This window comes from Podarcis raffonei, chromosome 10, assembly GCF_027172205.1.
Source record: "Podarcis raffonei isolate rPodRaf1 chromosome 10, rPodRaf1.pri, whole genome shotgun sequence".
Lineage (NCBI taxonomy): Eukaryota > Metazoa > Chordata > Lepidosauria > Squamata > Lacertidae > Podarcis > Podarcis raffonei.
This window is the reverse complement of record NC_070611.1, coordinates 42,862,600-42,887,944: the sequence shown is the minus strand read 5'-3', so window position 1 is coordinate 42,887,944 and position 25,345 is coordinate 42,862,600. Positions and strand designations below refer to the sequence as shown.

The 25,345-nt window shown below is 43.1% G+C and overlaps 1 protein-coding gene across 3 annotated transcripts; it reads right to left on the bottom strand.

Annotated features, from left to right (window-relative positions):
- Positions 1 to 1,491: 1,491 nt before the first annotated feature.
- GAS2L3 (growth arrest specific 2 like 3) lies at positions 1,492 to 23,752 on the bottom strand. 3 transcript variants are annotated; one of them, XM_053405289.1, is made up of 10 exons: positions 23,612 to 23,752; positions 18,277 to 19,965; positions 17,035 to 17,067; positions 16,326 to 16,494; positions 14,319 to 14,437; positions 12,015 to 12,156; positions 7,560 to 7,623; positions 6,480 to 6,618; positions 5,774 to 5,881; positions 1,492 to 5,296 (listed from the first exon to the last, which is right to left on the bottom strand). In XM_053405289.1, exons 3-10 carry the CDS (start codon positions 17,050 to 17,052, stop codon positions 3,893 to 3,895), a joined length of 2,163 nt encoding a protein of 720 aa, XP_053261264.1. In that variant the 5' UTR covers positions 17,053 to 17,067; positions 18,277 to 19,965; positions 23,612 to 23,752; the 3' UTR covers positions 1,492 to 3,892. The 3 variants fall into 3 exon arrangements, with proteins under 3 accessions (XP_053261264.1, XP_053261262.1, XP_053261263.1); XM_053405287.1 differs by lacking the exon at positions 18,277 to 19,965; XM_053405288.1 differs by lacking the exon at positions 18,277 to 19,965 and having other exon boundaries at positions 23,616 to 23,752.
- Positions 23,753 to 25,345: the final 1,593 nt, after the last annotated feature.

Below are 25,345 nucleotides of genomic sequence, written 5' to 3'. Positions count from 1 at the left end.
GCCATTTGTTGATTGACAGCCAGAAATGCTAAAACTCCTTGCACGAGGCTAGGGCTTCCTCTTTTCGCCCATGCATCGGATTGCCCGTCCCCCCCTCCCTAGAATTAGGGTTGTTCGCTTTGACCTTGCTATGCCTGTCATGCGGTCATCTGCTCTTGGGGCAGGGGCCCGGTAGGAATTTTGTCCATCTGGCTGATTGGCTGGGGCCATTTGGTTTTTGCCTTCTGCGTAGCAAATTGTCACAACTTGTAAGGTTGCGGTTAGGCATTGGTTTATGGTTTGGTTGGTTGAGGGGCATGGATTGGCTGTGCCTGCCCCTCTAATACTGCTGCTGCAAGGGATTCCGTTAAAGGAATCAGGGGCTAACTATTGCTTGTCCACTCTGTCAAGGGGCTCGGGCCATAGCAATGAGCTCCTGGTTGCATTTGGGGAGGGCTGAGGGCAGCTTCCCTGCTCCGTCACTACCCCCAAGTGTATTCCCCTTTTCTGACTTTCACATCCAATGCCTAAGCAACCACTCACATTTTTGTATTTTAATAAAGTTGTGGCCAAAATTATGCCAAAAACCTTAAACAAAAATTCTGTGTGATATGTGAGTTATTGGGGTGGCCCTGGGGACCTTGACACGCAAATATATCTACATACACAAAGGGATGAAGGTGACCCAACTAGGCAGCCAGTATGACATAGTGGCAAGTGTTAAACAGGGAGATCCAGGTTCAAATCCGCACTCAGCCATGACAGTCACCACATGATGATGGAACAGTCACCTCCTTTCAGCTTTATCTATCTTACGGGGCTGCGGTGAAGATAAAATGGGGTAGGCGACTTTGTAGCCAATGCGAATTCCTCAGGAGAAGGGAAAAATAAAAATGTAAAAAGACATTTGTTAAAGGCCATTTCTGGACGAGCCCCCCCCCCCCACACACACATTAGAACTCGCATGGATCGTGGAATTGTAGAGTTGGAAGGGACCACGAGGGTCATCTAGGTCAACCCTCCTTGAAATGCAGGAATCTTTCTGCCCAATGTGGGGCTTGAACCCATGACTGAAATTAAGAGTCTCATGTTCTGCCAGCTGAGCTGTCACATGAGCTTTCCATCTTTCCCAGACTTTCAGAGGCAGCTCCATAGAGCATACACAAGCCTCAAACACTGTTGCTCAGACTTAGTAGCCCCCAGTTGCCTATAGAGAGATGTTTCATGGACATACCATTTAAATACTAGTTGGGTAACTACAACACTCTTCAAATTACATATAATCCCATTCCATGCTACCTGGCACATACGCATCATTATAGCATCGAACAGGGGAAGGTTCACTTCATTATTATTTTTTAAAATCAGGCTATCAGGCTGATGTGCATACTATTCAGTAACAGAGACTTTTTTCTCTTTTTTTGGTGACTAAATAGCTGTAAAGACTTCCATACTTGAGCCTTAACTAAGCACCCAAAAGCAAAAAAAAAAAAACTTGACAACATTGCCACATTTCTCATAGATTGCAGCAGTTTATTGACTTACAAAAATCCATAAATAATAGAAACTGATAGTGCAGAAATGAATATTCATGTTATGGCCAGTAAAGATCGGACACTGACTTGTGTGAATACCTCTTCACTGCTGTTTTCCAATAAATAAAAAGTAGTTTTCAGGCACAACCGTTACTTTGTCTCCCAACCACTGCCGTATATGTAAGAGCTATATAGGTGCCATATATAACTAGTCACTCCAAAGCAGCTAAGGGGAATGGTGCGTATAGACACATTCCTGTGGAATTATCATGTACAGAATCAAGGAGGAGTGTAAACTGGCAGTGCACTATTAGAATGTAAAGCTAACTGTGGATATATTTTGTCTACACAGCATTGTTTTCAATGGGACATGCATTCTGCCTCATCTAGTCAGGCGTTTCTTTTTTAAGTGCAGCTACAGCAGATGTGAAGAGCCGGGGGGGGTGCATGGCTGCTTATTTCCACATCAGTCAATAATGGTTTACTAATTTGTGATTTTGGGCAGAATCCATTATCTCAAGATCAATTTCACCTGGGTTCGCAATGTACGTTGCAATTAAAGACATTATTTGATATTCAGTAGTGCAACATGCAGACAGTTTTGTGAGAAAGTGCTTTTCCTGACTTCTACATTTGAAGAAAAAAAAAGTCTACGGAGAAGGAACTGTGAAGTTTTTTTTTTGAAAAATGGTAAATTTCTAAAAAATACTGCTTTAGGAAGTACAGGTGTATACAAGCTGGTATACACATGCAGTTAATACTATCTTGCTTGAGAATGTACAGCTTTGTACTGAAGACACTTAGATGGAGCTACTTCCGCTCCAAAGTTTGCTGCATATGGCAGGTTATGCTGTATTAAATGCAACAAGGAATGAATTATGTAGCTAGCATGAAGTAATGTGCAATATAAATATTAAAAAACGACGTAGGCAGCTTATTTGAAAGGCATTTGAATTGTGCTTACAAATGTAAATCATATTATCTGAAGGTTGCTGGCCCACTTCTGCAGACACAAGCATATTTCCTAGAATTCTATGGGGTGTTCTCCCTCCCATAGGGAGGTTTGGCTAATGCATTTTAAGCATGCAATCCATTACGCACTGTGGCTGCACAAGCTCCACTCGCCTCAGAAAGACTGACACGCAGAAGAGTTACAAAGCACCAGCGTTCATTAAATTGTTCCTGTGCAATCAGACCCAGAGTTTCATTTGCTTAAGCCCTGCTGAGATCAGCACAGGCTTGAACTCAGCCCACATGAATAAACTAGGGCACACGTCTGAACCCAGATATTTAAAATATCTTGTGATACAACTGAGCGCATCATGTGCTAAGGCACTGAAGTTATGTTTTAAGGCAGAAATTTTTAGTGTTCTTAGGGATCTGTATTGAACGCTTAAATGGGACTTACATAAGAGCTTTTAAATTAGAATAAATACCCCTTAAAAATAAAGGGTTGTATCCAGTGCTTCACACGTGTAGTTCCACTGCCCCAGCAGAACTTCTGTTTCTTCTGTTCCTGCCATCCCCACCCCCAGAAAAATACCCCGCTGCTCTGGACACTCTCCCAACCCACCAGAGTAGATTTTGAGAGGGGAGCTGGAGGGGACAGGAGAGGAGGGAGAAAGTCTGTTGTGCGTATGGAAGTCCATCGCAGAACAGAGCTGTAGCGTGGGATATGCCCTAAAGCTAACCAACCATTTCTTTTCAGCATTCAAGATTAGCCAAACTACTACTAATAATAACTCTGATCTCTCCCCAATATAAAGCTACTCACACGTTGGCTACTTCTACCTTGTTTGTTTGGTTTTTTTAAAAAAACTTACATCTTATTCTTACTGAAATTAGTGTTTAGATACAAGGCTCAATTTCACAATGCCACTTTTGACAAAAAGCATCTTCAGACAAAGTTCTGAATCAATGCACAAGAGCGTCTCCTAAAAGGGCTAATGTCATCAGGAGATTGTACACATTCCTGATAAATGTACCTTCCTGTGCCCACTAATACAGGCGCCTATAAAGAATCCTGCTCCTTACTGTTTTTCCCTGGTAAGAAAAATACTAGGTGGCACATGGGATCCATTCAGAAATATCTGTCATGAGAAACGAACACTTTGTCACATCAAACATGAATGCCAGAATTCTACCAAAGATGCATAGAATACAGACTAAAGTAAGATGCCCTATAGAGATCAATGTATTAGAGAAGACTGGTATAAGTTCTGGTGAACACTCTTAGCTGATTAGCAGAGCTTATCAAACAACATCATTTATAGACAAGGGAGTTAATATCTTGATTACCATATTGTTATTTAAACATTTTACACTTGAATGAAGTAGCTACCGGAAAAGCAGGCAACATCAATAGTTAATATCCTTAGTTATTTTAACTTTTTGAGTTTCTTATTTCCACTCATAACAAAATAATTATCATCTTGCTTAGTCTTCAGTGTTGGGTCCTTTAAGCTTCCAGGTGTCCCCTTAGTAGTTACAGCGGTAGTCTTAACTTTTGAAAGAGGATTCTTAGTGGATGGATAAAGGTTTTTCTCATTCTGAGAAGATTTAACTGCTGATTGACCTCTGTTAGCACTTTGCATAGCCTTTTTCCTGGTTTCAACTTTGGTTGATTTTTGGGGAAGGCGCACCACGGACAGTGGGGTACGCTCTGGATGTTTTGACACACTGGATCCTACCAGAGTTCTCGCCGTGCTATTTTGGACCTGAACATTTTTGACAGATGTCTGGTTGTTAACAGATGAGGCTGCATTTTTACCCCTCGGTCCCAATGAAGACATCAGCTGTGTTGATTTACCATCTGTAACCAAAGCAGGGCTAACAGCAGGTTTGATGTTTTTGGCCTGGCTAATTTCTGGCATGCCTCTGGGTGACTGGGATTGTGCGGGTAATGTTTGGGTGGTGACTTTGGGAACTGGTTTTGCAGAAGGCTGTTGAGACAATGTTGGCTTCGGGACATGCGGATTTCTGTCAGCTGGCCTTGCAGGTCTTGCTAAGGTTTTTGAAAGAGGCTTAGCTTTGGCTGCAGCATCAAGTCGAGCTCTGCTGTTAGGAGAATCAAAATCTTGTTCTACAGCCACTCTTTTAGCTTTTGTTCCAGGTAGCTCAGAAAGCTTACTCGCTGAACAAAAAAGGGCAGGATCCGAAACAGCTGGAGAATTCTGGGAATGTGCGAGTTTGGCTGGTGACAAGACACGCTTCTGAAGCGAATTTGAAGTTACAGCAGTTCTCAACAAGGAAGAAGAGGAGGAACCTTTATTTACAGGTTGCCGAACTTTTGAAACCAAAGTTGATTTATGAGGAGGAGGTGCTGATTTTTTTGACGCAGCTGCTGAAGATTTGGAAGATGGCATATTGTTATTCACTACTAAGCCTTTTGACTTGGTGTGCCCTGGTCCAAGCTGGCTTGTAGGAGACGTACACGTTGTTACTTTGGGAGAAGAAAGACCACCTGATTGTGGAAACTTGGCTACTGCCTGTTTTCTGTTAGTTACATGTGGAGTTTTTGGATCTGAAACAGGAGTACAGGGCTTTGAATTCTGTTTCTGATACGTATCCACTGCAGATATGGGATTCATGAGTGGAGGCTGTGGCGCTCTAGCAGATGAATCGGGAACAGTCTCATTGGAAGCACCTTTTTGAAACGCCAAGATTTTCTGTTCCAACGTCGCAAACTGCAGCACCCGGCAAGGGTCGTACTTGAGTAGAAAACCTTGAAGAGTATCCCAACCTCCACCAACACGTACCATCACATGCTTGCCGTGTAACATCTAGCAGAAGAAGGGAGAAAGAGTAGAGAATAGGATATCTGCCCCTTTGTACTGCAGTATATTAGGCTTAGAAGGATATCTGAGGGGCCTTAATCCACCCTCTGGGACTCTATCATAGTTTCCCATTTACCAGCTTTCCTCATATATTACAGAATGATCTCCAGCTGTCCCTGAAGACCACTCCACAAATCCTAAAAACATTAAACAAGTGCAGACCAAGAGGACAGAGGAATGCAGGCTGCCAACAACCACAGCAGAGAGCAGAGGGACTTATTGATCAAGCATTCCCTAGCCTCACTCAGCCAGGCATTCAGGCTGAATATGAAAAATACTGCATGGAAGATGGAGCAAGCTTGTTTTCTGCTGCTCCAGAGTGCAGAACCCAAACCAATGGATTCAATTTACTAGAAAAGAGATTCCAACAAAGTCTGTGGAATAACTTTTTGATCAGAAACCATTTTGAGAAATTGAACTTACACGTATGAAGAGTATTTTGTCTCCCAACCTGTAGCGTCCTTCAGACAGGTACTCAATTGAAAACCTGTGGGAGCAGCTGCAAGGAGGATCTTCAGCAATGTGCTTAACCTATTTTGTACAAATATTTCTTGTTAATTTCTCCCTGTTATCTTTAAAAAATAATAATGTATGTGAACTTCCTGTTTTGCTACAAGAATGACATCACTGAAAGCCAATGCGAAGATCTCACCCTTCTTCCTCAAAACTGCCAAGCTGATAATAAGCTCACAAAATTTCAGAGGAAATAATGAGCACTTTTAGTTGTTGCAACAGATGGATTTTCTTCTTCCTGCATTGTGATCAAATTTCCTTTCCTACTTTGCTGGATGTTTATTATGAAGATTGCGGCCAGTCTTACCTGGAAAAGAGCTCCACTGAAGCTATGTGGGACTTACTTCTCAGCAAAGAATCACAGGATTGCACTTATCAGATGGCAATCCTGTGCAGAGTTAGGCTGCTTAAATCCTACTAGGTGGGGGACATCAAGCAAATTTTTATGGCTCTACTGAGTACGACTTAAATTAGATACAACTTGGTGAGATTACACAGATGAAGCTCATTTTCAAATGGAGCTCCTTTTAAATGCTCATTCAGAGGAGCACACAATACAAGGTAACTCACCGAAGCAAGCTAAAACTTCATTGGACAAAATGCAAGCGATACTTACCGCTTCGTGTAGTTCTCCATGTTGACAACACGACTTGGGAGTGACGGCAGGAGCAACAGGATCAGAGGACATTAATAAGGTCTCTTCCAATTCAATTTCCTTCTCCAGTTTTACTAATACAGGCGGTTCAACTCCATATCTAGAAAAAGGAAAGGAGGGGTGGGAGGAAAAGGTACTGCATTTAGGTTAAATAAAATTCTGAAACAAGGAAATGAAAAATAGTGTATAGCTATTACATGTCTCTAGCATGTCTAAGTGCATATACAGCAGGCTGTGAAGTATCTAAAATATAGGTTTGACTTCCTGAGAAATGTAGAAAGTGCTCTCCAAAGGTTCAATCATATAAGCTGCAGAGCCAGACTCTCAGAACATGTATTTGCCTGGAAACAATTTTCTACATCAGGCATAGGCAAACTCGAGCCTCCAGATGTTTTGGGACTACAACTCCCATTATCCCTAGCTAACAGGACCAGTGGTCAGGGATGATAGGAACTGTAGTCTCAAAACATCTGGAGGGCCAAGTTTGCCTATACCTGTTCCACATGAACACATCAGAGCTTGAAAGCAGGAGAACTGGAAGCTGGGAGAGTGGGACTGAGGAATCAAACTGGGATGTCAGTGTTATCCTTGATGGTGTGCCCCCTTTGCTGGGACTTGACAACAATGCCATCTTTGATTTCAAAACCAAAAAACCTTCTACTGCCTACAGTATCTAATTCTGCCATTTTGATTTATGCTGCCCAATCCAATGAGAGAACACTGCCCCTTCTAGCCATGACTTGCTGAACTACTCATACTGAATTAAAATTTGGTAGGCTTTCTTTCCCTGAGTGTCAAGGAGGCATAAAGAGGCTGTATCTCTGAAGAAAACCTTGAGAAACCATTTAAATGAAGGGTAAACAACATAGTTGTAGCTGGCCTACAATTCCTATCATCCATAACAAGTGGCCACACTGGATGGGGCTTATGGGAGTTGTAGTTCAACAACATCTGGAAAGCACCACATTGGCTACTCTTAAGGTTTCTCAAGGTTTGCTCTACGTTACATACTCTATCTAGAAAACTCCAATGAATACACACCTTGATACGATGCGTCCGATTTCCAGTAGACAAAGGTACACTTGTCTGGGATCCTTATGAAGAACTGTGAAGAGAATTTTGAAAACTTAATGTTTTGCCTTATTTCATCTTAAGTTAATTTTTATTTAAGGGTAAAAAATCAACTGCAGACTAGAAATAACTTGCATGCAAGACGAAAGAAGAATAAGTAACTCAGAGAACGACTTCTTTTTTGTGCAACAGAAGACAAGTTATAATATGAAAGGCACCCACCATTTGCACTTTCCAGAAACAATTGAATATATTTTTGTTTCAATAGGCTTTCTCAGCTGGATGAATAGGTCTCTGCCGTGGGCATCTATTTGGTATTGTTTTAAAACTAACTTGCTGTTATCTTCTGTGTTTTTAGCTGTTTCTATTGTATTTTGTAGGATGCGGGTGGCGCTGTGGTCTAAACCACAGAGCCTAGGGATTGCCGATCAGAAGGTCGGCGGTTCGAATACCCACGACGGGGTGAGCTCCCGTTGTTCGGTCCCTACTCCTGCCAACCTAGCAGTTCGAAAGCACATCAAAAGTGCAAGTAGATAAATAGGTACTGCTCTGGCGGGAAGGTAAACATCGTTTCCGTGCACTGCTCTGGTTCGCCAGAAGTGGCTTAGTCATGCTGGCCACATGACCCGGAATCTGTACACCGGCTCCCTCGGCCAATAAAGCGAAATGAGCGCCGCAACCCCAGAGTCGTCCACGACTGGACCTAACGGTCAGGGGTCCCTTTACCCTTTACCTTTATTGTATTTTGTACATAACCTTCAGACATGAATGTGGAAGGAGATGATGCTGATGATTAATCTAATATCCAAATTCTGAATTATTACTCCTATAAGCTTTGTTCTCCATGGCATCAATAACAGCTGTGCCAATATAACACTTTCTGGACTTACTTCTCAATGAAAATCCGCCCCCCCCGCCCCCCAAAAAGAAATTTGAACTGTAGGAATTTGTCAAGAGATTTGGAAAGATGCCAGATACAGATGTGTGAAGAAAAAAACAGACATCAACAAAAGACACACACCACAATTCAAGTTTCCTAGGGTTCTATATCAGATATAGACTCTCTTCTCATTTTGTATTTTCCTGTTGTGAACCATTCTGGGATCTTCAGATGAAGGGCAGTATACAAATTTAGTATCATTATCATCATGTTGTGATCCTTGGATGGAGTGGCAGTATAAAAATTATTAAGGTTCCTGCATTGTTCAAATGCAAAGGAAATTGGGTGGCAAGCCAGAGCTGTATGCTTGCGCAAGGGAATCCAGTGTCCAAACAAAACAGCCACTCCTTATTTCCAAATATGCTTGAATGTAAAAGGGCACAGCAGGCTAAGAGGAATTTCGCCCCTCCAAGGAGGCTCTTTGCCAAGAGCATACAAAGCACGCATTTATGCTGCGAAGCCAGCTACTGTGTTAACTAGTCAGCAGCCTCCCCAATACTCTGAGCTACATACACGATGCAATATGGTGTGACTGATTCCAATTATAAATGTTGCCAACTCCATTCTACCTAGATGAAAATGAAATTATTTTTTATTAGACATATTATTTCATTATTTATGAAGTCATCTTACCCAATACGATCTCTGATTTTGCTACTGAGAGATGCTTGACAGAGGAGGGGGGGGATTAAATGGTGACTCTGAAAGTATGGTTAACCACTGTGGTGCCCCCAAACTTCTATCAGGCCCAGACCAATGGTCAGGGATGATGGGCGCTTAGTCTAATAGTATCTGGAGGGCTCCACTTTGGCCACACCTGGAACAAAGATATACAGTTTCCTAGAAGTATGCTTCACCTAAAGTTGGTGGGATTCAAAAAACAGAACACTTGCCATTGTCAATTAAGTTGCCCGAAATGCAAAATCAGCATTTATAAACTAAAATTACTAAGCATATCGCAACCAGTCGGTCCTAGGTGGTGGTGAAGTTTGGTTTCTAAATGTATGCAGCAAACATATTTAAAGGTTGTGTTTCAACAAGCACAAGCAATTTCACAACAACTTAAGTAGCACTTCTTCTGCAGGGCTGGGACTCAGGCGGGTGTGCATCTATTTTAAAAGAACAATACCAAAACCTTAATTAACCAATTCTGTTTTGAGCTACTCTTCTTTATGAGCAGTCAGAGATTTTGCTCCATCAGGTTAAACCTGGTCTGGCAGCTGCTGGTTACAAAGTCTGGTCTGAAACTAGAGGCAGATAGTGTCATCCTCCAGGTACAAAACCAGCGCAAGATCTGATTTTAAGTTGGAAGTGTTTTGAAGGTGGCAATCCTGAACTTGCCTGAAAGTTTACATTTTCTTATCCATCTAGTTAGAATGAGGAGCGTAGGGCGGTAAAATCCAAAGCTCTTGCTTCTAATGCAAAATGTCAATTACTGACAAATTGTTGACGCTGCAGAGTCCTTAAACTGGCTGACGAATTTTAGCAGTCATGTACTTGAAGCACTTTATAAAGAAAACTGAAACAGAGACTGGCTCCTAGCTGGCATTTAGGGCATATCTGCCTTTGAGAGAGGAACTTAACTGCATCCAGTTATTTGCATCCAATTCCTGAAAAATCACATCTGCACTAATCACAGATCCATCAGTAAAATAGGTACAGTATGCATGGAAAGAGAAGAAGTAAAAAATCCTGGCATGGCAACATGCTACCTTCTTTTTCCCCAGATGTTAGAATCAGGAACATAGAAAGCTCCTAAACATGAAATTATATCACCCTGTACTACCTGCAGCATCCCCCTTAACTACCAATCTCCATTACTAAGAATAAAATTTGTTACCAGGAGGGAAAGCATAGATTCTTGAACTACAACTCACTGGCCATGCTAGCTTAGGCTAATGGGCGCTGAAGTCCAACAACAGCAGTATGACCACAGGTTCCTAAATCCTGGGTGAAGATCATTCATATTTATGATCATACTTACTTATGCACACCCAGAGAGCTGATGCATGTGACCCAGGGGCCAGAGTGGCTATGGGAAGCTTTGGGAAAGAGGAAGATTTTCCTTGGACAAACAGGTACTGCTAACTCCTGTTACAGCTGCCCCTTTCTCTGTAAGTCTCTTTGCATCAAAGGCCTGGGCCTGCATTCTGCACGACTTCCGAAGACATTAAGAAATGCTGGAGTTTGACAGTGGGAATCCCTGCCTTTTTAGAGAAAGTCTTTGCTCGGCACTAATAGGCAGCGGCGGCAGGGGGGAGTTATGGAAGCCTTGGACATCTTGACCAGTTGTGTCCATTCTTACTACCTCATGTCCCTGTCACTTTGTAACACCTTCTATAGCCATTCTGTGGAGTTTTTATAGAGCAATATCAGCCCCTCTGGGGACTTCTCCTACCACTGTTGTTAGAACACCAGCCTTCTATATCACCTTTTCTCTTTCTAGATGGGACTGGAGTCCAACAGAGCCCCCAAATCTCATGCATGCTCTGCTGGTACTTTGCATGTTGATGTTGATGTGGGGTGGGTAGGTTTGAGTGGTCAAGCCCCAGTGCAGGATTCCAAGGTAAAAACAAAAAAAAGCAAACTGAAAGAGAAAACCAACCTACCTACCAACCAACCAACCATTGAGCCTTATTGACTTAGAAAAAGCTAACTTCCCATTTCCAAGTATAGTTATCTTTAAAAACACCCCAAAATGCAAACAAAGCACACCCAGATTTCCACACACACCCAAAAAATGTTTCTTAGCACCATCCAATGTCACCAGTGATAGCAGAGTCACATGTAGTAGTTTATAAGAAGAGCTGCCACAGTTGCTGGCATGGTGAATGTGGCAAAAGACCTCAGCATCACAACTCACTGCTTGCTGACTCCACCCAGAATCTGAAAGTGTTCCAGGATATGGTGAACCACAATCAATGCATATCAGAGCATTAACAAGGCAAAGAAGTCCCCCGAACAAGTCAGAATATGGAGCAAAGGGGGAAGGAAATCCCAACATCTTGAGCAAATGAGTCCTGATTCCATTGAGGAGCATGATACAACACCCTCAGTAAATCTGTACAGCTTAGTTTTAAAACAATTAATAGATTTTTGTTCTGCAACTGGCTTGAAAGCTATTCTAGGATCCCCTCTGTTATCCCCAAAAGCAACAATCAAGAAAGTCCTCCTCTTTTTCTCCATGATATACTTGGTACCCTGGCTCTCTTTCCATCAGGTTATTTTGCTCTGTATTCAAGCCTGCATTGGTTACACCTTAACTCTGTCTTTTATAGAAGAATATGCACCACCTGTTTCATAATCAAGAAACTCTGGAACACACTCATAGGAACCAGTTCTTATGAACAGTTCTACCCCTTATGAACAGTTCTACCCCTTATGAACAGTTCTACCCCTTTTAACTAGTAGCCACAGCAACAACCTGCCTGAGAAATTAATGGCCATGTCATTTCATGGGACTGACCTCATTAGGCAATATTTACCTAAGCCTTCAGATTCGAAAAGGTAAGTCTCATCCACGCCAATGCAGCGACACCATTTGAGAAAGTTGGCAGTGTTATCTCTAGCAAAAAAGGATCCCGAAGGCGCATCTTTCTTACAGGGCACTTTTCTCAAAGGGAAATCCTGGAAAGAGGAAAACGGTTGTGTAAATCAGTTGTACACATCTTAATCTGTAACCATCAGAAGGCTTGGGGGGGGAAATATTTTTTATACTATCGCAAAATCCTTACATCTACATACACAGCGGGTTAGATCCAGATTAATTTTGGCAGCAAGGCTACAGGACGATTCACAGAGATGAGCAGGGTTAGGATCCAGCAGATCTCTGGCTTTGCTGACACATCCAGCTAAACCAGCTTAACCCCCTCATCCTCGGTTCAGCTGCAGATACACCAGCTTATCCCTCAGCTGGCTGAACCAAGTCTGGTGGTTCTTAAGCTGCTGTAAACCCAAAAAAGAGGATATTCTGGGGGAAGGACAAAATCTTGCACTACACAAGCTTCTGGTGTATAGGATTGCTCTTTTAGTCGCTCCTTTAGTCTAATTGAAATCAGTGCTACTGGATAGAAGCCCTGTTGATTTCAGTGAAATGAAAGCACAACTAAAGTAACCTGGATCCAACACAATGTATCACATCTGGGTGGTGGTCACAGGAAGAGAGGTTTTGTGAGCACATGGAAAGCACTTTTAGATTGCTTTCCAAGGAAGAGAACTGCAATGGAAACAAATCTTGTTGGGTACGTATTACCAGTGATGGAAATGGTTTTGACTGGCACTGTTGAGGACTTGGCTGAAACAGGATTAAATAGACCATGTATCAAGATTTGTGGAGGTTAGCCTTTAGTTGTCAGAAACACTTTCCTCACAAAAGTGGAGCCCACCCATACCTAACTGACTTGCTACTTGCTCTGCTGAAAATAGGATTTGAAAGATGGTTTAAAAATATCTTATCAGCAAAATGCAGAAGAATGGAGTATCACATGAAAAGAAATCAGGACAAAGCCCCAAGGGTATACAAAATAATGCTCCAGTAATCTAAATGTAGAAGAAGGTTGTCAGACGACTTAACATATGATTCACTAATATTTCTAAGGAATTCCAATGCATAAACAATTTCAGAGCACTATGATCGGAAAGGTTGTGGGTTGTTTTTTTTAATATTCAAAATTATCTTTTCCCTTTCACAGCAGAATAAAAATCGAACGAAGTCTCACCTTTTATCTGTTCCGAAGCATCATAAATAATCAAACCGATAACCAAATCGGGGGCTGATCATTTCCACCCCCTTATAATCTGGTGCCCCACTGGTGTGGCCACCTTCCAGCACTGCCCTGGGCTGCTCAGTACTGCCCTCATCTCACACCCATCCCTTCTCCTCCCACATACTTATGAGGAATCGCCTGCCTCTCCAGTTACAGGCGGCTTACATGCATTTTGGCATGTATCACCTGTAGCACTTTTGTTTCCAGAGCTTCTTGCCACTGTACTTCACCCTACAGCTTTTATGCCACACATCCCATAACTAAACCACCACCTGTCTTCCTACACTCCTGCATCTGCACCTTTGAACAGCCCATTGCACCTGTACTGCTCAAGAGGAAAGGAGGTGCACCTGAAATGTGTCAATATTTGTTTACTTATTTGTTAGATTTATATACCACCCTTCCCCCTGAAAGGAGCCCAAGGTGGGAAGTGATTCAAACTGTCTCTGTGTATCCTGTGCTTCATAAACAACCCCTCCCTTCCCCCCACTCCTCAGTGGACAAGGGTTCCTGCAATACCCTTGTCTTGTCTCCAGTGTCATTTTCTGTAAGGAGCTATGACATACATGCTTGCCATGACATGTTGCCAAGGCAACAACACGATGCTGATTCTCCTGGGCGGAGCATAAAAGACAGACTCCAGGGGCCCATGTCCCGAATGCATTACCTGAAAATGAGATCTCATCAGAAGTATAATAGCCTTAAACTTTGGATTCAAAGATGCAACCATGTTACCAAAGTTCCATACATGAGAACACTCTTGGGCTTGCACTTGCCCACATTCATGTGGAAAAAGCAACATCTGAACCAGGAGCACAAGCACATCTGGCTACATGCTATCATTGCTAATGCAAAAGAACCTTCTGGTGCTACCACAGCTGCATCTTAACAAGGTAAATGTATACTTTCAGTTTGCATGCTACATCCTTCATGTGAACCTGAGCAGAAATAATCCCAGTGAAATTAGTTTGTAGAAAATCTCACTTCTGTGTTTTTATAAGCTGTGATGAATGCTGTACTTACCCTTAAACTATTTGGGTCACAAATTTCCTTTACTGTGCTTTGAATGACTCCAACCAACAAGCATAGCAGCACACCGTTATCAAGATCTTCCAACAATTGGTCAGCTGTAAGTTCTACCCCTGTAAAAGAGCCACTTTTTCATTAGAGTAGTGAATAATAAACTTGAACGGACAACTCAGACATGCATAGCATAGACATAAACGCAGCCCATTTTCACAGGAGAATAATGTCCAAATGCTCCTTTTGTGTGTGTATTTCATCAGCTTTTGACCAATTCCAGCTGAACTTTCAAACCCACTTCAAACATTTCACGCCAGCCTTGCCCAGCAGCTGGGGATGATGGGAGTTGTAGTACAAAACATATGGAAGACACCAAGTTGAGGAAGTCGGATGCACACAGCTAGCCAGGAAGATGTTATATGTGGCAGAGCCAGCACAATAACAGAAGGAGCTGTGGAAGGTTGCAGAAGAACCATGTGGCATCCTAAACCGAGCGATAAATTACCTCATACTCAACACGTTAGAAATCACAGCATCGTAGACTTCATTCATATTCTTCATTTTATTGCATATGATTGTGTTCCTGCATTTTAAAGCAATCATTGCAGCCTATATTATGGGCTACAGGTTGCAAAATGGTAATTCACCGACTTGTTCAACTAGTCCGTGCTTTTTGAAACATGCGAACATTTAAAAAGATTGTGGCAAGGCATTATTATATGCTCTTAGCAAATGAAAGAGAAAAAGAGACCGGGGGGGGGGGGGAGTACCTTGAACAGGAAGAGGTGCCTGCAATTCCTTGGGTACGGTAATGGTTCTGACTTTTTTTGTGCTAAACTTTAGCCCAAAGCAGACATTCTTCTTCTCACACAAATCAAATCACATGAGAAGAGAGCAGGAATGTGCTTACTAAGATTGCTGCCTTCATTGCGTCCCCACTGCCTGCCAGGCATTGGAAGGCAATCATGTGCAGCAGGGGTTTTGCAGAGAGGCTCCAAGCATGCAGCAGGATCTGAAGTTCAGATGCTTGCCTTCCAGCATGTGGAAAGTGGGATGGGACTCAGGAGAGGGGGCTAGCACACCCGCACTCTCTTCTTCAACCCTCATTTACTTAGAGTCCATCTCTCACTGTGGCAGCGACTGTGCTCTGAAACTCCTGCCTATTTACATTAGGTAGGCACCCTCAATATACAGTGGTACCTCAGAAGTAAAATGGAATCCATTCTGGAAGTCCATTCGACTTCCAAAACGTCTGTAAACCAAGGCGTGGCTTCCAATTGGATGCAGGAAGCTCCTGCAGCCAGTCGGAAGCCGCGTCAGACATTCAGGTCCCAAAGAACGTTCGCAAACCGAAACACTCACTTTGGCATTCTGGAGCCAAAATGTTTGACTTGCAAGGTGTTTGGGATCCAAGGTACGACTGTATTTAGTTTTAGACTTCTGTTAAAAACATATTTTATTTCAGCAAGCCAACCCAGGCATTTGGTTACTTCTACAGTGGTACCTTGAGTTAAGAACTTAATTCGTTCTGGAGGTCCATTCTTAACCTGAAACTGTTCTTAACCTGAAGCACCATTTTAGCTAATGGGGCCTCCCGCTGCTGCCGCCACACGATTTCTGTTCTCATCCTGAAGCAAAGTTCTTAACCCGAGGTATTATTTCTGGGTTAGCAGAGTCTGTAACCTGAAGCGTCTGTAACCTGAAGTACCACTGTATTAGTTTTAAAATTTAGTTACCTTTATTAGTTTTATTTTAACTGTGTTTTAACGCTGATTATTTTACATATCTTTATACACAGAGAGGAGAGAGTTTTGAGCATTTTATCTGCAATTTTATTACATACAGCTCTTAATAGTTCTTAGGCAGAATAGGGAGCACTTTGATTAAGCAGTTTATACATATGCCTGAATGAATGAATGTAGGAGACAGATCCCTGAATGGGGTTCAAGGACAACAACAATTAGGGCAATGCCTCTTCCAAACAGACAAATATTCCCAGTACTGTACCCAACAAGCCAGAGAGCCAGATGGACAGGTCCTCCTGCATAGGAACCAGAGTTGCCTCATGTCGGACAGATATCCACTGGTCATAGAGCAAAACATCTGCCAAGCCTGGGCCATGCCTTGGAGTCAGCGGACTTCGTGGACTTAGAGGGGGATCCTCTCCAAACCACACCTAAGGGGAGACATCAACAGCTAAACAAGACACCTTGGCTACACTTTGAAATATACGGTAGGCTGCAACCTGCAGTACAGGTTGTGAGTTGCAACAGTTGAACATTATTGCTAAACATTATTAAGCCCTTTCCAAAAAAGAAGGTACAAAAGTAGTATTAAGTCAGTAATGACATTATCTAACCTATTGCCCAAACGCTTCACGTTTGTTTTAGAACAGCCTTACTGAACATCAGAGATGCTGGTTTTATGTATGTTCCACGACAGGCATGCAGCCTGGATTCTAAACTTTGAATTTTCATTTTAAAAGAACAGCGAGTAAAATAAACAGCGAGTTAGTACAACACATAAATTTGGCACATTTGGGTGGCAATTCTATTCCCAGTTTCCAGGAGCACTGAGCTCAATAGGACCTACTCCTGAGTAGGCATGCACAGGATTCTGCTGTAAATCGTCACAGGTCTTTCTTCAGAAGCATATTTTTTTACTTGGTTAAGGTAGGAAAATGATAATAAAGACGTCAGTAATTCACTGTGCCTACCTGAACTGCATGCTGCATGGCGATTGTACTTTCCTAGGAATGGAAAGAGGAGACACGTTAAATTGAAACTCATAGGCTATTTTATATTGGAGTCACACCTAGCACCTGCAAATGTAGTCCTATGAACGGCTATGAGAAAAGATGTTATGAGTCTCATATGATACATACATAGATCCTAAGATAAGTTAACCTAAAAATCCTTCATGGACAGAAAGTTTATCATCCATTCTCTCCCTGCAGCCAATTGCAATCCCTCACAGGCTCTCTGGGAGGTCAGAGATCCTCCAAGACATCGTCAGACAGAGTGCAAAAGAGGGGATAGGAAACTGGTTTGGAGCAATTCTCTCCTCCTACATGACTGCAAAAGTTTCAAAAGCCAATTGCAAAAATGGCAATAACTACAAACAAGGAAAACTAATAAAAAGACACAGAAACATTAATTATATTTATATAAGCCATCCAATTACATGCAATCGCTAGGCAGAAATAAATGAATAAGAAATTATATTAAACTACAGTCATAAAAAAACAAATTACAGTAACAGAAAATTGCAACAGAGGAAAAAATAAAATCAGTTTAGCAGCAAGGGTGTACATCAGCTTTGCTGAACCTGGCACTCTCCAGGCATTTTGGAGTCAAACTCCCATCAGCCCCAACAAGCATTGCTAATGGTAAGAGATGAAGGGAATTATAACCCAAGAACATCCGAAGGGTACCAGATTGGGGAAGGCTCGAGCACACATTCAAGGAATGCAGAAATGTTTTAAATGGCCCTGTCCGGTTTGGATGATCTTTCTAAATAATGGCTCAGGAACCCAGGAAAGATTGTCCAAACCAAGCCAGTAAGTCTCTTACAGGAAGTTGACAGAACTTTGCTCTTGAAACAGAGTTTAAGGCAACACGATTGAAATTACATGATTATTCAGCTTGCATAAAACTCTTGCACTGGGGGGCAAACCATAGTTCTTAGGATTGCCAATTGGATTATAATGTTTAGAACACAAACATGTTTCTATTCTAAATTTTCCTTCACATCAAGCTGCAGAATCATCATGTCATTTTATTTATTTCTCCTTCCTCAGAAGAGCCCGGGGGGATGTACATTAAGAATAAGAAAAGATAAAATAGTGCTAAAAACACATATACACTAAAAACCCTTGCTAGCAAATTCATTAAAACAAAAATCCATATACTATTGATGAGGAGTATCACCTCTTATTTTAATTCTTTGCAATACCAACCTTGCTTATACTCCAGATTTAGGACTAGGTCAGAGGTTGATTTGGGTTTCGAGCCATAGTCAGTCTGAGAGCACAGCTATATCCTGAACTAATCATATCTGTCAGTGCAGAAGTTCCACTACTTCTCTCCTGGATGTTAATAGCACATGCCCCTTTCCTGTTGATATTTCTCTTCTCTGCACCATACGAAAGAGGGCAGAATATAAAAAAGCAGAACATTACTAATGAATGTATTATGCTTCCCACAAGCTGGTCACAGGGAATAAATTTCATTCAGCATAAAAAGCCCTTTGTCCTAACTACAAGCCTGAGAGAGTTCATTGACTTTTTAGAAAGGGGAAAATATGGCAGGAGCAGCAAGCAAAGAGGCTTGCCCTCATTAAAATAAGGAGCCCCATACAATCAGACAAGGGCCTTAACATGCCAATCGCCAGAGTAAGAACAAAAGACAGCCTAATGTGGAGGGCACGCTCGGTGCCTGAATAAAATGAAATATTCACAAATGAACATTGGAAGAATGTCCAGAATCTTCATTTTTCAGGAATGCCTCACAAAACTAATCTTTGGAGGGGGGGCATGGGCATTTCAAAGAAAATGTCAAGTTCTTTCACAACAGTTCACTGGGTAACACCACGTCTGTCATAGAAGTCTATTAAAATGTCATCACTGAATTGGCCATATGTTGTCAACTAGAAGCAGGATTCCTGCTGCTCAGGCACTCTAGAGATATAATCAGAGCTTCTATTCAGACATCATATTCCTGATCCTCCAAACCATGGTTTAGCGGACTGGGAGCAAGCAATGAGCTTGCAGGCTACCTTCTGCCCTTCTGTCCTCCTCCCTTCTTCATATATATATATATCCTTGTTGCCTCAAATCACAGTTTGAATATGAATTGTGGCTTAAGGAAATGAGGAAACATTCTAATAAGGAACGAGAAAGAAAACACTGCCAGACGGAACCATCATCCTTCTCCATTCCCAGCGTGCTGTTGTGAGTTTTCTCTTGACACCCACGCACCACCCACAAATAGGGATCTTCACATCATAAATGGGACTGCAGATCTGAAAGGAAGCACATTCTGGCATCTCCCACCAGCAAGGGGACCAACAGCCATTGGGAGGTCAGACTGCCTTCCACCCCGGAAGAACATCATGGCAAAGGGAAGTGCAGCTTGGTCAAGTCCATTGGCCAAAGAAAGGCACTTGCTCTTCCCCTTTTTATTAGAAAGAACACACTCAACTCAAACTGCAGCTTGCCCTAGTACCAAAGAGAGGAAGAAAATTGCACACTGCCCTGGTCCACACTGTTAATACCTGTTTGTAATTCATCCCTTTCTTCTGGCGTCCTGAAGCTGATATTACTTCTCTACCTTTGTTGAGTATCTTTATACTCAACTATTTTTTTTTTTAAGTGTGCAAACTTAAGGACAAGCTTGGCCTCTCATTTTTGTTTAAAATGAATGTGAACCCATTTGGAAGAAAATCTTAAAAACTGAAATAAGGAGGTAAACAAAAAGAAAACAAAATTAACTAACTAAAGAAGTGGTCACTCCCAGGCCAGCTAAGTGCAATACGCCAGCCACAACTGCAGAATCCTAGCATGAACCATGATGCAATTGCATCAAGCCTATTGGAATTCTTTAAAGAAAGTGGGCAGGCTATGCTGAGCCCAGACATCTCCTCCTTCCTGTGTAAGAGAAGAAAAAATTCAAACAGTCATACTCTTCCTCAAAAGTGACCACAATTCAAGAAACTGGAGATTCAACTGATTTAGGCCTGAGGGAAGTATGTGGCCTGAGTCACTCACACAGGCCCATCTGACTCACATACATACTGCCACTACTACTTCAAATTCCTGCCTGAAGAAGTGATATGTGCAACTCAGAAGCTTGCTTCTCACCCACACATCTGGCCCAATGACAGGTATCAGCTGACCCACTTTGGATTATGTATGTCTTTCAAATGCTGACTCACCAAAAGCATTCAGTATCCATGTCCCTCATCCACTAGCACCATAAGTTATTAGCAGTTAAAGCCACCATTCGCTGCAGCTTATCATTCCAACACCACTTCTGAATTAGCAAGTAGCTCACAGTGAGTTTAGGCACTGGGTGTTAATTCAGTGGCTATTAGTTGGGCATTTTACCTCTGTTCTTAAGAGTGTTATGAAAGTTTCCAGAGAATACATAATCAAACAAATAAAATATTGTAAGCATTTTAATACCAGCCCAAAATTATATAGCAGGGAAGTTTAAAAAGGTAAAGGTAAAGGACCTCTGACAGTTAAGTCCAGTTGTGAATGACTCTGGGGTTGCGGCGCTCATCTCGCTTTACAGGCCGAGGGAACCGGCGTTTGTCCGCTTCTGCAGACAGTTTTTCCAGGTCATATGGACAGCATGACTAAGCTGCTTCTGGTGCAACGGAACACCAAAACCAGAGCAGCGCATGGAAACACCGTTTACCTTCCTGCCGGAGCGGTACCTATTTATCTACTTGCACTGGCGTGCTTTCAAACTGCTAAGTTGGCAGGAAGCAGGGCAGTTTACCAAATGAATAAAACAATTAAACACACACACACGCCACAAAAATCAAAAGCATGAAGCTGTTAGTAGGATTGAAACTGCATCCAAAAGACTCAGGAGAGGACAGGGAGGTAAGCACCAGGCAAAGCTCTTTGGAACATACCCCAATTGGAGCACAATCACTGAAAGAGTCTCTTCAGTGGTAGGCTGACAAGGGCTTCTGCTGGCAAGGGCATGAACAGGGCTTCAAATACCCACTAGGGGCTTTAAAGGTCAACACCAGCACTTCTTAATGTGCCCAGAAATGTACTACGGCCAATGCAGCTGGCATCATACAGATGTACTATGAGCTTAACATCTATTCCCAGTTAGCAATTCAGCTGCCATTTTCTGTATTAACTACAGTTTCCAAATGGCAGCCCCACAAACACAGTTCAACAGCAGATGGTCTGAATCCAGATACTCACTAGTTTCCTAACGCTAATAAATGCTGAGCTTTGATAAACTTCTGGAAATACATGCTCAGTTCTACTTAGCACATGGATGAAATATAACACAAAGCCCTCTGTTCTCAAATAACTGCAAAGACCACAATAGGAGATGGTACAAAAGCTTGTCTCTAACAGTGCAATACTATGCATGTTTACTCAGAAGTAAATTCCACTGTATCTAGCAGTAAGGAAGGATTGCAGCCTTAGATACTTAGAGTCCAAACCACTTCTGTTACTGAGCACAACTTGAGAGTCTTGTGTTACAACCCATGTAAGTAAACAATGCTTTGGACAAATCTGCAGTAGCAGCTTATCATGTTGCAATGATTTATCTTGTACAGTTTTACACAATACTTCAGATTCAAATGTGGAAGCCACCCATGCCTAAAGGTTAAATAGATATTTAGGGTATTTCATCACAGACAAAACTAGCAAAGTGTTTTTCCCTTCTCGTATACACCTAACCACCAGCATAACTCAGTCCAAATCCTATACACTTACCCCAACCAATTGCCAAGTGCTGCTCTTGATCCTCCTTATCATTTGCTGGTGTGAAAGTTTTCAGAAGTGCAAACGACACTTAAAACACACACTGTAGCCAGATATGCTGTAGTAATCCTTAGACCACATCAGATATCTTAACTGCAACATCAGATTGCCCATGGACAAGCCATGGAATATTAACTTTCCACAGTTTTTATGGAACGTCTCTGGATGCAAAATGTGTTTCCATTGGTTCCACTGGAATCTTACTTGGAAGTAAGCATGCTTATACATAGTTGCAAGGAGGAGGCAAGCTGGAGGAAGAGGAGAGGACATGGGTGAAGATAGAGCTGTGAGCTGAAGGGGGTCCTTTTCCTATCCTCTGGACTCCCTGGGAAACTTAACAAACCAGCTGTTTGAGGATAGGAATGGTACTTCCTCGGGCTGCCCACAAATGGGTGTGGAGAATGCAGCTGAATGGGACACAGTTGTGGGCAGCCTGAGGAAGTACTATCCACCTTAGGTCTGCCCTGCTATTTCCAGGAACCCTTCTCAATGTGAGACTTTTGTGGGTGAGCTGAGAGTTTGTTTTGACCTGATTCTGGGTGAGAACCCGGAGACTGAGAGGGAGGGTGCGTCAGAAGGAAAATGAATGGATATTGATATCAACCAATAGATTAGTAACTTTGTATAAATGTGCATTTTTGAAATATTTTGTTCAAATTGTGTATTATTGATTCCATTTTCTGTACACTGCTTAGAGATATTTTTAATATATTAAGCGGTATGGAAATTAATCAAATCAAACCTACACAGAATAACATGCTGTTTGGAAGGTATTACTCTGGAAATCAAACCTAACTCTACTGAACTCAAAACTGCTAATCGAGACTATTAAGGTCTGTTTTTCACGCTGGAAGACAAATGTTTGCAGCCATACAGCTGAAGAGCCCACTTTCAAAGATCCCTAAAGCTTCACTGGAAGGCTCATCATTCAAGTATTAGTATGCTTAGGAACTGTTCCATGTTGTGCAGATAGTTTGCTTTAAGACTCCCAAAGATATAGCCTTGATTTGAAAGACACCATTGGGTTTTGTGATCCTAAAAATCAGATTCATATTTTGGGAATTGCATGCGCTGCATACAATCACACATACAAAGCTACACATCAGCTACATACCTTGCAACTGTATGAACTTACTGCTACTTGAAGAAAAAAATTACACTTGGTCAAAAATCTTTAGTAAACTAACCTGCCACTAGGCCTGGCATTCTCCACTTAAAAACCTGAATGCTCCCAGGCCTGTTAGGACAGGAGGCAGGACAAAGGACAGACTGCCACAAACATTACTGAATTAAGAGGGCCTGTCCCACATGCATGCCAGTATTGTCTTCCAGCTCAGAGTTGGCCCTAAAACCTTTGGACTGCTCTGTATTACTCCCCCCCCCCATAATAACTATATTTCACGTTCTCCGTTCTACATTTTTGAAGACAAACTGCATCTGTAGGCACTGTAACGCCCATCCAAAGCGCTGGTGTTTTGTTTCCCTAACGCAATGTAAACAACCCAGCAGCCTTAGGTAGCCAGAGAAAGCAATCTTTTTTAAACCCTCGCTGTCTGAGGTGGAAAAGGGAAAGGCGCTCTCCTCAAGCTCATGCCTCAAAGGCAATGCCTGCGTGAGGAAGAGCAACCTAGTCACACAGCCTTGCCCGCAGCATGTGACCATTGCAACTGTCCACCGGCTGCTTGCGCACTCCCCGGGCAAAGGCTGAGCTTGCAGCCAGAAGGAAAGCACGAATCCCCTCGAAGGACAGGACACGGGGAAGGTTACTCACTCACACGGCAACAGCCCCCCGCGTCAAGCTCCCCCTACATCGTCTGCCAGGCACGCTGTGATTGCGGCGGCGGCGGCGACCCCTTCGCAGCTGCGGCGCGCGCTGATTCACTCGCCTCCGTCCGCCCGCACAGTTCGAAAGGCCCAATCAGGCGGCGCGAGGAGGAGCCGAGGGCCGCGATGAGGAAGCGCCGACGCCAGCCGGGCAGCTCCAGTCTGCGGCCTCCCGGGGGCGCCGCTGCGCGCTCTCCGGCCCAGCCCCGCAGCCGCCCCCTGCTCCTCCTCGGGCGGCGGTCGCGGCTGCCGAAGCCGCTGTGAAGCTTCCGCCGGGCCCAGCTGGGAGAGGAGAGTGGGGCGAGGAAAGACGCTTCGTCGCGAAGCTTTTCGCCTCCGGGTACGGGCCGCTCTGGACTCCGGAGCCAGAGAGGAGCTGCCTGGTGATGCCTTCTCTCCTAGGCTGCAGGCGAAACCAGGCAGGCGAAGCACATCGCAAGGAAGCGTGTGCGCAGGATTTTGCGCTGGAACTCGCTACCCTGATAGGAAACGAGCATCCGGACTGCCTACACGTGTAAGCGTTCTCCGCATAGTCCATTGGATGCTTTAGAATGCCAGTTGCATACCATCCAGGGCCATACCACCCACTGGGGTGGCAAGAACGCTAAATGATGATGATGATGTTGATATTGATATTACCGGTAATTTGTATCCCACCTTTTCCCCAGGCTGGGACTCGAGGCTGCTGACAGATAGAATAGAAAATGCTAAAAACATAGAAAAGATATCAATAGAAAGGAAACACTAATAGAATTAAAACAGTATATATCAAAAATCTATTAAAAGTACAGATAATAACAACATAGATGACCTGTATGGGCCAATATAAACGTGTCATGCAAGGAAATATGTTGCCCTCTTCACCCCGTTTACCTACAAGTAAGCCCCACTGAATTTAATAGAAGTTACTTCTAAGTACTGGGACGCGGGTGGCGCTGTGGGTTAAACCACAGAGCCTAGGATTTGCCAATCAGAAGGTTGGCGGTTCGAATCCCCGCAACAGGGTGAGCTCCCGTTGCTCAGTCCCTGCTCCTGCCCACCTAGCAGTTCGAAAGCATGTCAAAGTGCAAGTAGATAAATAGGTACTGCTCTGACGGGAAGGTAAACAGCATTTCTGTGCGCTGCTCTGGTTCGCCAGAAGCGGCTTAGTCATGCTGGCCACATGACCCGGAAGCTGTACGCCGGCTCCCTCGGCCAATAAAGCGAGATGAGCGCCGCAACCCCAGAGTCGGTCATGACTGGACCTAATGGTCAGGGGTCCCTTTACCTTTACCTTACTTCTGAGTACACATGGTTAGGATGTTTGTAGGCTGTTAACACCTATGCGACATGTTGCATGTCATGTGATAAATGTACATAGGTATGTTGTGCCACAGCTTCCCGATCTAGGAGGATGTGATCTGCCTCCATGTGTATCATCCAGGCAACAGGAGGTTTACCTGGTAGCTGTGCCACGTTAACCATACTTTGTGGTAAAGACTTGTTAAAGATAGAAAGTGTCTGTAACACTTTCCAGCCCTGCTCAGGATCAGGACTTAAGTTGACAACTATGGGAATTGGCTATTGGCACTCTGTGGCGTTTTGGGAATGCAATGCTTGCTTTCTGCTCAGACAACTTGGGTATTTGGGATATGTCCCAAACTTCAAGCTGGTTACATCTAGTGTTAGGGCTAAGATTTAG